Source organism: Symphalangus syndactylus, chromosome 7 (assembly GCF_028878055.3).
Source record: "Symphalangus syndactylus isolate Jambi chromosome 7, NHGRI_mSymSyn1-v2.1_pri, whole genome shotgun sequence".
NCBI lineage: Eukaryota > Metazoa > Chordata > Mammalia > Primates > Hylobatidae > Symphalangus > Symphalangus syndactylus.
Window position 1 is genome coordinate 48,026,679 of NC_072429.2, and position 17,680 is coordinate 48,044,358.

Here is a 17,680-nt window from a genome sequence, read left to right on the forward strand (position 1 = left end):
CTCAGGCTCCTGTGCTTGCCACTGCTCACCTCCTGAAACTCTCAATGTTAGGGACCCCAGTTCCACTCCCAGACCTTTCCATCATGTAGACTCACTCCCTTGGTGATGTCTCACATTTACACATCCTGTTCAGACCTCTGCCCTCAACATGACATGCATCTTGCATGTCTAATAGGCACCTCAAAATTAACATGTCCAAAACTTACCTCTTTCCCCAAACCATCTTTCCTTACCAAAATAAATGTTGTAACTCCGTCCTTCCAGCTGCTTAGGCTCAAAACTGTGTTATATTCCCTGACTCTTTTTCTCTCTCACCTCACATCTAATCCTTCAGTAAATTTCACCTTCAAAATATATCCAGACTCTAACCAGTGCTCACCATATCCACTGTACTCTTGCCTGGATTAGTACAATACCATCTGTTTTAGTCTACTATTGCTTCTATAATAAATTACCACAAATTTAGTGGCTTAAAACAGCACAAATCTATTATCTTACAGTTTCTGGAGGTCAGAATTCTGAAATGGGTCTTACAGAGCTAAAATCAACAACATTATCATCAGATCTGTGTTCCTTCTGGAGGTTCTAGTGAAAAAGCCAGCCCTTAACTTCTCCAAATTCTTGAGGCTGCCCACATTACTTGACTTGTGGCCAGCCTCTGCTTCCATCATTGTATTTTCTTCTCTGCCTCTGATGCCCCTGCCTCCCTCATATAAGGACACTTATGATTATATTGGAGGGGGTCCACTGGGATAATCTAGGATAATCTTTCCATCTAAAGATCCTTAATTTATTCATCCCTGCAGAGTCCCCTTTGCCATGTGAGGTGATACATTCCTGGGCTTAGGGAATTAGGAAATTGACATGTTTGGGAGGCCATTATTCTGTGTACTGCAATTTCCTAAAGAGCTTCTCTTCTTCTATCCCTCTTCACGGAAGTCAGAGAGATCTTGGTTTTTTGTTTTTGAGACAGGGTCTCACTCTGTCACCCAGGCTGGAGTGCAGGGGTACAATCATGGCTCACTATACCCTCGACCTCTGGACTCAAGCAATCCTCCCACCTTGGCCTTCCATGTAGCTGGGACTGTAGCCTTGCACCACCATGCCTGGCAAGTTTTTTATCTTTATAGATACAGGGTCTCACTATGTTGCTCAGGCTGTTCTAGAATTCCTGGGCTCAAGTGGTCACTATGTCTTGGCCTCCCAAAGTGCTGGGATTATAGGCGTGAGGCACTGCGCGTGGCCGAGATCTTGTTATAACCTAAGTAAGATCATGTCACTCTTCTACTCAAAACCTTTCAGTGGTTTCCCATCTCAAATTAAAAGCCAAAGGCCTATGACCAAGGCCTCCAAAGGCCCTGCAATCCCTAAACTTGTTTTAGACATCTGATCTTCCTCCAAGCTTTTGCACTTGCTGTTCGCTCTGCCTGGAGCTCTCTCCCCTGAGACATCCTCCGTGGTTTGCTCTGTCATTTCCTTCAGGTGTTTGTTTATACATCACTTTCTCAGTGAGTCCTTCCTGCCCATCCTAACCATAATATTTAACACATCATAATCAAAATTTGTGGGGCAGCTAAAACAGTGCTTCGAGGGAAATTTATAGTATTAAAATGTTTAAATGTTACCTTAGAAAAGGAGGAAGGAAGGTCTCAAGGCAATGAGTTAAAGCTTCCAATTTTAAAACTAGAAAAGGAGCAAATTAAACCCAAAGCAAGCAGAAGGAAGAAAATAAACAGTAGAAAATTAATGAAAGACAAGTTACCAAAGCTCACTCAAGAATAAAAAAATAACCTAAATATCCCTGTCTATTAAAGAAACTGAACTCATCATTAAAAACCTTCCCACAAAGCAAATTCCAGGTCCAGCTAGAGTTTAACAGTTACCAGGCTTCACTGGTAAATTCTCCAAAACATACAAAGAACTAATACCAAATATACACAGATTTTTCAAAAAAAAAAAAAAAAAAAAAAAAAGTAGGAAACACTTCCCAATTTTAAGATACAGAAATCAGACATTACAAAAACACAAAGCAACAGGCAAGCCTTATGAAGACAGCACAGCACCTCTGGGGGGCTGTTACCTGCAGACCTCAGTCAAGGAGGGGTGGGAGGCACAGGAGGGTAGAGATGGGAGGATACAGAAAATGCTCAGAGAAACTTTTAGTTAAGAAGCATCTCCCTTGAGCTGTGAAACTGCTTTGTAAAAAACCAGATTAGAGAATACCAAAGTGGAAAAGTGAAGTGATTCAAAGACAGATGGTCCCATGATCGTGAAATAATAGGTTAAGTGACAGCTGAGGCCACAGGTCTGCCCTGTCCTGTATGTATGGGGTGCTCCTTTAAGGGCCATGTATTTTCCCACCAGCTAGGGGCCAGGCCAGCCTGAGTTTATGCTTATTTGATGTGTGTCAAGCATGTCAGCCACAAATATGATCAGGGTTCCCATAAGCACAATGACAGAAGAAGCAATATGGAAGATAAATCTAAGGAGGCAGAAGGAAGAATGAACAATTTCAGAAGTAACTTCTCAATTTAGTGAGTGAGAAATACCAAAAGAAAAAAGAGACCTGGCACAGTGGCTCACAGCTGTAATCCCAGCACTTTGGGAGGCTCAGATGAGAGGATCACCTGACCTCAGGAGTGTGAGACCAGCCTGGGCAAACAAAAAATTTTAAAAATTTGCCAAGTGTGGTGGAGTCTACCTGTGGTCCCAGCTACTCAGAGGCTGAAGTGCAAGGACTGCTTAAACCTAGGAGGTCAAGGATGCAGTGATTCATGATGGCACCACTGCACTCTAGCCTGAGTAACAGAGTGAAAACCTGTCTCAAAAAAAAAAAAAAAAGGCAGGGGAAAGAAAAAAATGTAGATAAGTAGAGGCTTCATATACTTAATTCATCCTTTGTATAAATTTCCAAGAAAAGCCATGCATTAAACCAGGCATTATAAATTATTTAAGTGCCAGATTTGTATTAACTTAATGTTAATACGAATGTGTAATACTCATTCTTGTAAAATGAACTAAGAAAAAATATCGAGTGAGATAATCTCCAAAATGCTTTCCTCTAATTTTAAAGACTCAAAATGTCAGAAACCTGCTGCTGTTTGCAAGGTTTGGGATTTTTGTGTTTTTGTTTCTTCTTCCTGACCAGCACACCAAATGGTTTTGAATTTAAAAATAAAAATATTTAAAGCAGCTACTATAGACTAAAACGGGCACATCCACAAGCGAAACATAATGCCTGGGATACAAAGGGTACAGATTTTGGTTTCTTCCCAAACCAATTTGTAAATTGCTTCCTTGTAAAAGTTTGTGAGGCCAGGGTGCTCTGCTCGGATGGAGGCAGGTCCCTTTCCAGAGAAAAGAGTGACAGAGAGTAGCCATCAAGTAGAAGGCAATGCAGAGAGAGAGCCGACCTACTTCCTCTTTTCTTAATGATAACAAATCACCAAAAAATGTGGGTTCCTTCTCCCAACAAAATATAGCCACTTTTAGATTACTTCTTCCTCAGCTCGATGTTATATTTAGAGATGGGGTCATACTCTGTCGCCCAGGCTGGAGTGCAGTGGTACAATCACAGCTCACTGCAGCCTGGAACTCCTGCACTCAAGCAATCCTCCGGTGCTCAAGCGATCCTCCTGCTTCAGCCTCCTGAGTACCTGGGACTACAAGTGCATGCCATCATGCCCAGCCACTTCTTTCATTATAGGAGATGGGGTCTCGCTCTGTTGCCCAGGCTGGTCTTGAAATACTGGCTTCAAATGATCCTCCCACCTTGACCTCTGAAAATGCTGGGATTACAGATGTGAGCACAGGGCCTGAACTCAACTTTACTGTCTCAAATGTTTCGAGTTAAAGTTGTTTAACTGCTAAAAAGTGAGTACTGTAGAATGGATTTTCCTATGTCTCTCGAAAGTTAATTTGCTATAGGGCAAACTTTAAAATGGGAATGAAAGGCCGGGCACGGTGACTCATGCCTGTAATCCCAGCACTTTGGGAGGCCAAGGAGGGTGGGATCAGCCTGATCAACAAGGTGAAACCCGTCTCTACTAAAAAATACAAAAATTAGCTGGGCGTGGTGGCAGGCACCTGTAGTCCTAGCTACTTGGGAGGCTGGGACAGGAGAACTGCTTGAACCCTGGAGGCGGAGGTTGCAGTGAGCCGAGATTTGCGCCACTGCACTCCAGACTGCGTGACAGAGCGAGACTCTGTCTCGAAGAAGAAAAAAAAAAAAAAAAAAAGGGTGGGGGGGTGGGTGGGGATGAAAACTCTTCTAATGGTCCCACCTGTCATTTCTCCCCACCAGAAACTAAAAGTAGCGTCTAGGAGCCAACTCCAAACTGTAGTGCTGCCTATCTATGTACAGCAGCCTGGGCATGAAGCATAAAACACTAAAACACATCCTGGAAACACTGGGCACCTCTTCCACACTCTGAAGAGAGGTCAACAGTAGCCTTACTACAAAGAAACACACCCTTTAAAATAATAAATGTTTGGCTACATGCTGCAGCATATTAAAACACCAAATTAAGCTCCTAGTAAATTAACTAACTACCCTAATTACCTAACATGTTGATTAACTTGCCTAGACCTTAGAAGGGAATACCTCAAAATGAGGATCCGCGGTGCTTGTGATCACTGCCCACAAGAGAGGAGGCAGAGGTCTCCACAATCAAGGCCCTCTTCCTCCGAGGGACAGCCCTTCGCTTCCCTGAAGGAGAGATCCTCTGAGCATGAAACACATGGGCCACAGCAGGCCAGAGGCAGCACACAGAAGAGTTTGAGTTATCCTCCTCAAAGATTTTAAAAACTTTAAATTAGTTACCGATTGTTTAAAATTGAGACATGACAGGGGGCCGGGCGTGGTGGCTCAGGCCTGTAATCCCAGCACTTTTGGAGGCCAAGGCAGGCATCACTTGAGGCCAGGAGTTCGAGACCAGCATGGGCAACATGGTGAAACCCCGTCTCTACCAGAAATATAAAAATTAGCCAGGCATGGTGGCACATGCCTGTAATTCCAGCTATTTGGCAGGCTGTAGCAGGAGAATCACTTGAACCTGGGAGGCAGAGGCTGCAGTGAGCAGAGATCATGCTACTGCACTCCAGCCTGGGTGACAAAGTGAGACTCCATCTCAAAAAAAGAAAAAAGAAGACGAAACAAGAAAGAAGAAGGAGGAGGAAGGGATCTGGCAATAACGGGGCTGGGGTGAAGTCAAAGCTGCCTTACTGAAAATCAAGCACATGATGCCCAGTTTGCTGTGACCATGTCTGTAAACACCTACTTTATTTGCCATTACTAAACCTGCCCAGTCCTGTGTGCATAGCAGTTTGTGAGCAAGAGTAGCAATGAGCCCAGGTGAGAATCTGAAGAATAATCACACTTGAAAAAACATGGTTTTTTTTCAGGACACATACCCAGTACCAAGTGTGGTCTGGGCACTGTCTGCCTAAAGCCTATTCCTCTTGAGATCTGTTTTAGTAGGAAAAATGAAACTGCAAGGGAGAGGAAGACACGTTGCCTTCTGATGGCTAACTCAAACCCATGTGACATGGCTTAGCCACACAAGTTATGCACACCATCATTTTCATTAGGATCTACTAGACTCTCCATGTGATTTTTTTCCTGGGTTTTAAGATCATTTATATAAATACTCTTGGTAGGTGTGATCAGTGTATGCTACCATCTGTTTCCACAGATTTGTGAAAGCATTGTCGCTTTTCAAGCATTTCAAGACCAAATGGAAAACCAAAGGCATTAAAAACAAAGTGCTGATAGGGTAAATGGCAAACAAACTTGAAGAAAGAATCCAAATTCAAATCTGTCTCATACAACTTGGCCCTCCAAGATCCTTCTGGATGTGGTGATTGGATCCATTGCAAATATCTATGCAGCTATCAATGACTGGCAGATTTCAGGACTGGACTAACACTGGGAAAACGTCTATCAGATGATGTGAATTCACAATGGGTCCATCACAGTAATATTAAGGCAGATCAACTCTCATTGGCAAATTAATCCACATGGTTAGGTGTTAGAATAAATGTCCTACTAAACTATGTACCAATGAGAATGCCAGATTAATCACTGAGAGAGGCTTTACTTATTTTGGTTGCCTATCTTGAATGTCAGGGATTATTTATATGAAAAAAGTCAAATAATGGTCACAGAATATTTTTAAATTGGTTGCAGACATAACAAAGAAACTTCATTCCTATGACCTCTATTTCATTTCTCCAGTCCCTCTGCTTACTCTCCTTTATTTGTGGCCACTGCCTTCTGGCAGGACATGTAAAGAGAGGTAAGTCCTCAGAGTATGCCATGAGCAATTTACACATGGGAAAGTGGAGAGGCAACCTCTTCTACTGATCCATCACTTATACTCCTTAGAAAAACCCGGAATGACAAGGAGTGTCAGGCCAGACAGACAAACTCAGCTCTCCTCACAGGAGGCAGGCAACACACTGGGCACTTAAAAAGCATTCACTGTCGTGTGTGCTTCAGAGTCTTTCTAGAGTGCCAGATGCGTAATGCAGCTTCATCACCAGTCTTCCAATATACCATTATAAATGGAGACAAGTTCTTGAGCTTTCACTTCAGAAGCTGGCCAAATTAAGTTACTATCTGTATCGTAAGGCTGCTTTATGACACTACAGAATAAAGAGACTAGCTAGTGAATTTGGTTTCCTCCAACACAGAGACTCGAATACTGGCCATTAAAATGAATATGTGAATAGTGTGGGGTAACTCTCATGGTTCCAGGATGACCAGATGTCACAGATGGCCCTCCCTCAAGAAGGGTGTAGATTCTCCCTCAAGGAGACTGTGGTCACTGCCACCCTGTATTTTCCAGCAATGGAGGGCACCATACCTTCCTCAACCCACCAAGACAAGGTCTCACTCTGTCACCAAGGCTGGAGCGCAGTGGTGTGATCTTGGCTCACTGCAACCTTCGCCTCCCAGGCTCAAGCCAGCCTCCCACTGTAGCCTCCTGAGTGGCTGGGACTACAGGTGCACGCCATCATGTCGGGCTAATTTTTGTATCTATGTATGTAAGTTTTTTTGTTTGTTTGTTTGTTTTTGAGACGGAGTCTTGCTCTGTCGCCCAGGCTGGAGTGTAGTGACACGATTTTGGCTCACTGCAAGCTCCGCCTCCTGGGTTCACGCCATTCTCCTGCCTCACCCTTCCGAGTAGCTGGGACTACAGACGCCTGCCACCATGCCCACCTAATTTTTTGTATTTTTTTTTAGTAGAGACGGGGTTTCACCGTTTTAGCCAGGATGGTCTCGATCTCCTGACCTCGTGATCCACCTGCCTCGGCCTCCCAAAGTGCTGGGATTACAGACGTGAGCCACCGCGCCCGGCCAAAATATGTACTTTTTTTTTTTTTTAAGAGATGGTGTTTTGCTATGTTGCCCAGGCTGGTCTCAGACTCCTGGGCTCAACTGACCCACCCACTTTGGGATCCCAAAGTGCTGCGATTACAGGCATAAGCCACCATACCCAGCCCACTGTGCATTTTCAATGAAGGGCAAGGAGTAACATGTAATCTCCCGTGCAAATGTCACTTAATGTTAAACAAAAAATATTCCAAACTATGTGGGTTCTGTGTCAGTGATCTGTCCCCAAGACTTCCATCTAAAATCCTAAAAACAAAACAAAACAAAACTTAACAAAATAAACCCATCTCCACTTGAATCAAAATTCAATTTGGTTATGCTGTCACCAGTGTCAGTTGTACTTTACCTGAGGACAGAGGGCTTCTAACTGGCTTGCAGACATTCGAACAAGCTTTACACCTTCTTCATTATTTGAGATGGAACAGGCCAAGTTGGCAACCTATAAACATAAAAAATAATCTTTAAAGATTTTTCTCTTTTGACTGCTAAGGAAAAAACACACACCTGGCCCTACCTCTGACCATTCTGGAACAGATGACAAGAGCACCAAGGGTGTCTCCCTTCTCACAGCCTGATTATTTACTTAGATTTGGACACGTTTTTAACTCTACACAAAGCAAACTATACAGACTTATAACATACATCACATTGCAGGTTGGTGGCAAAACCTTGAAAGATCCCAGGGCCTGTAACTCACATGCTTTGCATGGCCTCTAACCCGCCTGAACAGTAACTTCAGAAAAAGGTTCTTCTAGTACGGGCAATAAGGTGAGAAAAGCTGAGGAATCAAGGGCATTGGGGAAGAACTGTTGTTATCCTCAAATAAAAATGTGTTTTGCAGTGTTCTTGAAGGAAGGAAATAAAAAACTCTAAGGTGCTATTCTCATTTGACAGGGAATAGATGCTTAACTTAAGGCAAGATGAATTTTATTTGAACACCAGGCAATTTTTCAAACAAAAAAAAATAACATGAAGACAACATCAAGATGGACCAAAGGCAATCATGATCAAAAGTAGAAAAGGAAACTGATTATGTTTCATAGTTAAAAGCAAAACTGCCCTTCAACTGGGTTCTCAAAAACATTGACAGCTTGAATCTCTCCTGGCTGATGCAGCTTAATTTGAACTGAAATCTTTACCTTCCCGTCCAGCCATCTCAGTGATACAGCTCACGTAGTCAGGAACAATCTTTCCAGGTTGTGTCATACTTCCTTTGCTGAAGCTCTGAAATGTTGCTGTATAGTGACTGCTAAGGCTGTGATCACTTATCCATATTTCTAAATGAACAGGCTTGCCAATTCCATTAGCAATATCTGGGCCCCATTGAATACGTGGTACTGAGACACATCTTTACCCCAGTTGCAAACTGAGTTATGAATGATAAAGTCGTAGGCAGTTGAATATCAGAGGCACTTTCCAGGAATTTAAATGCTAGAGTAAACAAGGGCAATGGCAATAACCTTTGATTTTCACTCCTCTACCCAACTTAAGCACATAAACACATCAGAAAAATCATACACTATTATGGCAGTTGTTTGCGGTGCTACAGTTAAGGATTATCAGCTTTCTATAAGACTGCTAACTATCAGAATCCTGCAATGCCCGAACACAAGGAGAAACAAAAGAAGTTAACGTGCAATTTAAACATAAAAATGTAAGGGAACTGGAAAGTCAGATCTCTGATGTTTATGAGTCCTTTAAAGTCACATAAAGAAGCAACACTTATACTCCCTGACGCTTACAGTTCCACCTTCTCTGTCATCTGGACCCAAGCAAAGAGACATTTCTTTTCAGGATGACAAATCTACAGAGATGACTGGGGATTTCTATTTGTTTGCTTAAAAAATCACTGCAAAACATGACCTAAGATAAATTTTGTAAAATGTAAGACTTAAAAAAAAGGAAACAAATATTCATTGAAGGAGAAAGCTTGAATTAGATGTGTTCATGAAGAGTAATCTACAACTTCTATTGCTTCACTGCCTTAAGACGACATTTTGAACAACAAACATAAAAAATATGATGATGATCACTGAAAAAATCAGCGTTTTGGGACTAACAAAGATCGCTGGTGTGCCAGGTGCAGTGGCTCACGCCTGTAATCCCAGCACTTTGGGAGGCCGAGGCGGGTGGATCACGAGGCCAGGAGATCAAGACTATCCTGGCTAACACGGTGAAACCCCATCTCTACTAAAATACAAAAAAATTAGCTGGGTGTGGTGGCGGGCGCCTGTAGTCCCAGCTACTCGGGAGGCTGAGGCAGGAGAATGGCGTGAACCTGAGAGGCGGAGCTTGCAGTGAGCCGAAATCGTGCCACTGCACTCCAGCCTGGGCGACAGAGCGAGACTCCGTCTCAAAAACAAAAACAACAAAGATCCCTGGTGAGGTGCCCAGCACCCTGCCTATTCCCATCATTTAGGAGGCCACTTGAATGTTGGATCCAGGACAGTCACTGCTAGCACAATCTTATTTCAATCTATATTCTCAATCTTATGAATCCTTAAAACTCAGAAAAATATTTAAATTAAGAAGTAAAAGATTTTAAAAAAAGAAGCAAAAGATTATATAAGTACTCTCTACATCAGACACATGAGGGTAGTGTGTGGCTAAGGCTGAAATGGCTGTTAAACCATCTTTTCTGTTTCATGATTACAAACACTAACAAAACAAAGGTTATGGAAGACTTGTTCTTTATTTTAAAACATGACTTTAAAATATTTCTGGTGTACTGTTGAAGCAGTAATGTTCTACAAGAGCACACTGCCTATTTCAGGAGGCCTGGGAGGAGGAAGGAGTGCCTGTCACGAACAGTCTTCTCCAGATGAATGAGCTTCAATTCACCCCCCAGGGACAGGGCTACTCACTTCTAACAATGACAAATGTGCAAATGCAACATCATGACCATAGCTCTCTGAGAGGCTAACCTCACATACTAGTGTGTCAGGCCTGACTATAGTGAAAGGAGAGGGTGAGGAGAGGAGCTTCCTAAATGCCTCTTTCTGTGGAAAATCTGGGGCTCTAGAATGAGGTAACAATTAACAATGAGACTAAAGAAGATCCTGAGGTTAGAATGAGAAACACTCTGAGCTGGGTGCAGTGGCTCCCAGTCCAAGGCAAGAAGATCACTTGAGGCTACAAGTTTGTGACCAGCCTGGGCTACACAGCAAGACTCCATCTCTATATATTAAAAAATTTTTCATTGGCTGGGTGTGGTGGCACACGCCTATGTCCCAGCTAATTGGAAGGCTGAGTTGGGAGAATAGCTTGAGCCCAGAAGGTCGAGGCTGCAGCAAGCCATGACTGCCAAGACTCTGTCCCAGAAAAAGAAAGAGGCCGGGTGCGGTGGCTCATGCTTGTAATACCAGCACTTTGGGAGGCCGAGGTGGGCGGACTACTTGAGGCCAGGAGTTGGGAGACCAGCCCCTGGCCACATAGTGAAACCTCACCTCTACTAAAAATACAAAAATTGGCCCAGCGTGGTGGCACGCACCTGTAATCCCAGCTGCTTGGGATGCTGAGGCATGAGAATTGCTTGAACCCAGAAGATGGAGGTTGAAGTGAGCTGAGATGGGGCCATTGCACTCTAGCCTGGACAACAGAGCGAGACTCTCTCAAAAAAGAAAAAAGAAAAGAGAAGAGGGGAGGGGAGGGGAAGGGAAGAGAAGAGAAGAGAAAAGAAAAACACTTGGAGCAGTTAACTTCTACAGAGAACCCAGCAGAGCCAAGACTTTGTAGAACAGTGAGAAGTATCTCTGGATTTGTTAGGAGAATAAATTATTATCTTTCCTACCACAGTTACTTGTATTAACAACTAAAATGTCTCTGATTCCCACTATTTGAAGAGCTAGGCTAAGACTGACACCACAACCACTAGTTTGATATCAGGCAGCCCTCTTTTGTACCATCTGTGCCTACTGTGTGGAAGTTTGGACCTTGCAGAAGAGCACGTTTCAGAAAACATTTAAACAATCGGCCTTGGGTTTTGCTGGTTTCAGGAAAACCCAAGCTCAAATCTGAGCTGTTGAGGAAATGACTCACAGCCCCCCTGTGTCAGATCAACAGATTAGACATCTGTACATGACAGACAACTTTTTCAGGCTTTTAGGAAGGCTCTACCTTTACTCCACAATGGATGATCTTTACTTACATAAAATTTGTTAAATGAAGTTTCATTTAGGAAAGAATCCCATTACGACTTTATTTCAATCCTGCTCCTTCTGTAACCATAATGACAATTTTTCTCTATTATACATAGATTCATGATTTACTAAAGTCAAACACAAGTTGTTTCCCACTTCCTTAACTGCTCCTGGCTTCCTATTTGGCTGAGTTCGTCTTATCCTGGAACGTTTGTAGGAAGACAAGATTTCTTTTTGTTCTTGACAATAAATTAATGACCCACTCTCATAACAGCTTATACCTGTTGTAGGAGTAACCAAGTGAGAAGAGATGTGGGACAGGGAGCTTTTAAGTCTAAATAATGACCCACCAATGCAGCAGCAGCCCAAAGGAACAGAGCTCAAAACATACGTCTCTTCCCCTGTGCCCCTGGGCCAAGCTAGCACCCGAGTTTTCTTCTTTAAAATGATCTGAATGCCTAAAAGTCAAAAATAACAATAAAATCAAAAACTCAACTTTTACAAACTTGTCATACATAAAGTAAAAGTCCCAAATGCACGTCATAACATTTCAGAGGCACTCAATAAGTTTTTAACAACTACTTCCAAACCCACAGGGGAAATGATGATAAGCCCCCACCTTTCCAATTTGCAGGGAAGGGTGTTGGTGATCTTATTAGGAGAAACAAGGTATGTTACAATACTGAAAAATGAAGTATACATGAATAACAGAAAAATTCTACAACTAGATTGTGGTGATGGTTGCACAGTTCTGTAAACTTACCAAAATCTGAATTGTACACTTAAAATGGATGAATTTATGGTATGTAGATTATGCTTTAATAATGCTTTTTCAATTTTTAATGCAGAGCTAAGCAGGTGAGAAATTAAGAGAAATTCTCAGAGGCTAGAAAAGAGAAAGGAGAACTTTAGAGAAGTAAGCAGTCAGCCAAAACAGTGTTTCCTCTGGTTGGTGGTGGGGGCTTTTGCAGGGAGGTACTATTTCATGATGAGAGCTTGGGTTTTAATGGGCCAAGGCCAGGGTCCTCTCAAGGTAGATGACTCAGATCTGAGACTGCACAGAGCTGGAACAGGTAAAAGGCAACAACCTTAGTAACTGATCAACCCTAAGAGTGATCAAGAAAGTCACCATGGAAAAAGTAGGGTATTTCTCAGGCTAAGCATTCGCTCAGGGAGGAAAAGAAGAAAAAGCCCCTATACCCCACTCCAAATTCTAATCAAAAGCTGGCCCTCCGCAGAGGTTTAGGTACAGAAATTGTGTTATGTATATGGTTCAGAAAACTTACATTTAAGAGGTTATGTATTAGTAGTACCTCTAAGCAGGCGGCAGAAGCAAATATAAATGAAAATTTTACCTCATGGAAGGGAAGCTAAACACAGGCCTCAAAGAATTCCCACAACAAAACTCCAGGAATGTGAACTCACAAATTAAAAAAAAAAAAAAAAAGTATACAAGGAAATGAGCCGTCTTGGGCAAGAATAAGCAAAACCACCACCTGTGTAATCAGATCCATAATAACACATATACTCAAATGATCGAAAGTGCAATATTAAAAATATATTTATGTTAACAGAAGAGTACAGATAAGGAAAAAGACACTCAAAAATAATTACGCAGATCTGAAAAGGATCAAAATAGAAGTTCAAGAAAAAAGTAGTAATTTCTACCACTTCTAGAAATTTAAAGTAATATTGACTTAAACTCTACTGAAAAGAGAATTAGTAACCTAGAAAGTCAAAATGAGGAAATTCTTTAGAAAAATCAAGATATTTTCATCTTATGGAAAATGTGGAAACCACAAAAGAATTTAAGAGACATGCAAGATAAACTGAGAAAGTCTCCTATTTAACTACCAAGAATTTCAAAGAAAGAACAGAGACAATGATGGGACAGGCAATGCTGAAAGAGATAATGGCTGAATGTTTTTCAGAAGCGAAGAAATATCATTTTCAGACTTGGGAAGACAAATTCCAAATGGGGCAAAGAAAAAGAAATCCACACTTAGACATGTCGTAGTAAAGCTTTAGGATAACTTCTTCTTTTTTTTTTTTTTTTTTTTTTTTTTTTTTAAGACAGGGTCTCACTCTGTCACGCAGGCTGGAGTGCAGCGGTGCAGATCACCACTCCGATGATCTTGTAATCATTTCCATTCACATGGTATTATATGAACCACTTTTAAAGTTTTCTACTTCTAGTCTACCTAAGTGTGTGAATAATTTATAAGTAAAGCTAGCAAAGGTACTGTCTGAACATTAATCCATCAGCTCTACTGATGAGGAAACAAGAAGGCTATATTAGGCCATTCTTGCATTGCTATAAAGAAATACCTGGGATTGGGTAATTTATAAGAAAAGAGGTTTAATTGGCTCACAGTTCTGCAGGCTGTACAGAAAGCACAGTAGCACCTGCTTCTGAGGCGGCCTCAGGAAATTTCCAATCATAGTGCAAGGCAAAGGCGGGAGCAGACATATCACACAGTAAGACGAAGAGCAAGAGAAGGGGTTGGGGGTGGGGGAGGCAGGTGCCACACACTTTTAAATGACCAGATCTCTTAAGAACTCACTATCACAAAGACAGCACCAGCTATGACAGATCCAAACACCTTGATCCAACACCTCCCACCAGGTCCCTGGAGATTACAATTTAACATGAGATTTGGGCAGGGACAAATACCCAAACTGTATCAAAAGCTGTATCCAAACTGCATCTCTTTTCTGGAACACAGCAAAGGCTGGGCAGAGTGCTTCTTTAGTCATGCCTACCAATGCTCCAAGAGAAAAGAAGAATCCTGATGCCCCTTGAGAACAAGGTTCATCCAACTGCCTTTGCTTGATCATCCCATAATGTGACGAGGTAGTTAAATTCTGCCTAAAAAGCTTATTTTTGGTCAGTGTTAAAAATAGTACATGTAAGACAATTTTGTCTCAAACAAAAGTAAGGGTCTGAACTTACAAACCCTTGAATATGTGAGAAAAATCAAGCTAGTATGCTTAGAATTCTTCTGGAATCCAAGGTCAGCATTCTCCCCAAGGACAGCTAACTTCTCTCGTGAAAACATTCCATAATCTGAGAAAACTGAAGCTTCATTTAAAATTTACTTTTTGCCAGAATATCAGCCTACAGTATCACACAGAAGCACTGAGAAAATACCCAAGATGTCACAGGTAGTCACGTCAGGTCAGTGTTTAATTCAAATGCTCCTTACAGAGCCTTTTTCAAGGCCACTTTACCACATATTATCAGCATACTACGGAATAAAAGTTATAATGCAGATCATTCAATTTGCAGTTAAAATACACATTTCAAACCAATAGAGCCATACCCTATGAAGTTCCAGGTAATGGGAAATACTGTGTGTGTTGGGCGGGGGCGGGGGCGGGCAGTGTGAGGTATAGGTAACAGCTCAAAAGTATGCCAGTTACATTCACTTTTTGGTTCTTAATTCACAAGGGAGTCCATGGAATAGAATCTTATTGTAGCAAATTCATTATAATAACAGCCACATTTTAATACAAGGTCTAGAGCTGAGGGGAAAGGATTTTGGACTGAAGTTACTGGTAGCAGCGGGGAAAGGATGAAACACAATCAGTTGTATATATCATATGAATAATATATCATTTTTATAGGCAGGATTTCATTAATGGCATTTTCCCTATGCCACTCTCTCAATTCACAAAATTGAAAATGTACTCAGAAGTGAGCAAAATAAAAGGTAAAACAATGTTCTTTAGCTGTTTAAGCTACTCACAGCCAAAGGAGGTGGGCAAGGAATGAAGCAATTAAAAAGGACACATGGGTACTGCGTTATTGACAAAAAGGTTAATATTTCTGACAGTGAATAAATTCTTCACCTCAGTACACTTTAAATTGAAGAGCAACATAAAGAAATCATGAACTTGATAGGGGATAAAGGGGCAAGTATAAAAGGTGTTATCCTTACCATGGCCTTGAAAGGCCATGTTATTTTATACAGATGAAAGAAATGCCCTCAGTGCTATGCTACACTCCAGAACAGAAGAAAATGGTAAAGGGAAGAGCCATCCAGCCCACCAATACCAGCCCTCTGGCTCCTGCTCCCCTTACTCACTGGCCTTGAGGATAAACAACATCTATGCACCCTTCACACAAGAGAAGTGGCTTCAATACCATGCAGGGAGTTACCAGATTCCACCGACAAGTGCAGTATGAGGCAGTCACAGGTCCCAGCCAAACCCTCAGAAAATAACAGTTAAGAGAGGTCTCATGGCGAATATTCTATTTGATTTTAAGTAAAATCACAAAAGATTCTTATTAAAATAAGGACCCAGAACTGGGCACAGTGATGTGCACCTGTAGTACTAGCTACCTGGGAGGCTGAGGAGGGAGGATATCTTGAGGCCAGGAGTTCGAGACCAGCGTGGGCAAAAAAGCAAGAACCACATCTCAAAAAATAATAAAGATCCAATGGGCAGCCTGCACCACACAGACTCCCTGACACTGTGTATACACAGGGGGACTAGAGGAATTTACTTCTGTCGATAAAACCTCAATAGTCAATATGTGGTTTTTATTCTTGAAACGAATCTATTTCCATAGTGTGATATACACACAAGGCATCATAAAACACTTCCACTTCTGAGTGGGTGTTAGCCCTAATACTACTCAGGAACTATTCATATATTTGAAGCAACTTTATGTGAAACTCCAGAATAAAGCATAACCTTTTTATACTATTTTATTTGGTCTGGGAGAAAAGTATTTCTATTAAAGCAATAGATAAGATTTCCAAAAACCAAGTTAGCAAGAGTCAACACATCTGCCCCAAATTTGTTTTGGTCATGTATTAAAATGCTACTGAAATAACAGCTTTTGTTCAACTTCCATTTCAAATGCTGATAAAATGGACAACTTGCACATATCACCTCAGTACAATTTCTACTACATTGTAAAAAACATATACATTACATAAAATATATATTTAGTACAAGATAATCTTCATGTGAGTAGAGATTACTGTTGTATTCACTACTATATTCCTAATGTCCTGAACTGTGACCAGGACATACTAAGAAATCTATAAATACTTGTAAGAATTTTGTTACAATTTTCTTCTCCCTCAAATACAGGAAGTTTGCTACAGGTTTTTGAAAGCTTCATTCTAGCCACTCCCATCCCCCCCCAAAAAACTGCTCAAATCAATGTCAGTTAACCTTTTCAAAAAAAATCTCCAAATTTTTCCCACCATCTCCACATCCCACAGGTTTTCCCAGTTCATTCCTCTTGTACACATTGTGTATATATGCAAGATGCATTACGACGCTCTTTTGTGCAAATGTTACAGATACTTCAGAATAAGACAAAGTCCACTAACACCGACGATCAGTCATAATGTAGAGCTCTGCATTTCTAAAGTATAGTCTTCAGCCCACTAAATCAGAATCTCGGGGAGGGGGCTGGGTGGCAGCCCAGGAATCTGAATGTTGAGCACCTGGGCAACTCTAATGTTTATTAACTTTGAGAACCAATAGGTTCCCTCATCTAGTAGTTGTTGAGCACCTGCTATGTTCTAGGTGCTATTCTTTGCCCATGTCCTCCGATAACTTATATCCTTTTGGAGTATGGGGTGGGGGCTAGACAAATAAGAAAATAAATTGAATAGTTTCAGATAGTAAGAAGCAATACAAAGGATGTAAAACTGGTGAATGAAAAAAATGACTGCTAGAGGATGGAATGGAGGGGATAAGGGTTCCAGGAAAGTTTCTCTACAGAAGTGACATGTGGGTAGAGGGCACAGGTGGTGACATGTTTAGGTATGGTCAAAGATGAAAACTAGTCAACTATGGCAGAAGTCATTCGGCAAGGGAGACACAGGACGAATGGCAGCTGTAGGCAGGGAAACTTAGGGGCCATGGTTGAGAATCTGGATTTTTGAATATTATTCCAGGCTTACCTAGAAGCCACAGGATGGGTGGGTCAGGGGAGGGACAGGGCTAGTGCAAGAAAATCATAATCATAATCATAATCATAATCATAATCATAATCAGGAGGCTGTGACAGAAGCCCAGTGAGAGATGGCAGTGCAGACTAGGGAGGTGGCCACAGAAACTAAGTAGACCAGGCGCAGTGGCTCACACTTGTAATCCCAGCACTTTGGGAGGCCAAGGT

At 41.7% G+C, this 17,680-nt stretch overlaps 1 protein-coding gene across 9 annotated transcripts in view; it reads right to left on the reverse strand.

Annotated features, from left to right (window-relative positions):
* The window catches only part of CTNNA1 (catenin alpha 1), a 183,998-nt gene that overhangs the window by 22,851 nt on the left and 143,467 nt on the right, over nt 1-17,680 (reverse strand). For 8 of the 9 annotated variants that reach the window (XM_055286068.2, XM_055286069.2, XM_063642742.1 and 5 more), the window contains one exon: nt 7,743-7,835. The exons of the other annotated variant lie outside the window; for it this stretch is intronic. In XM_055286068.2, the coding sequence (XP_055142043.1) occupies nt 7,743-7,835 (93 nt within the window). The remainder of the gene's footprint in view (nt 1-7,742; nt 7,836-17,680) is intronic. 9 annotated transcript variants of the gene reach the window in all.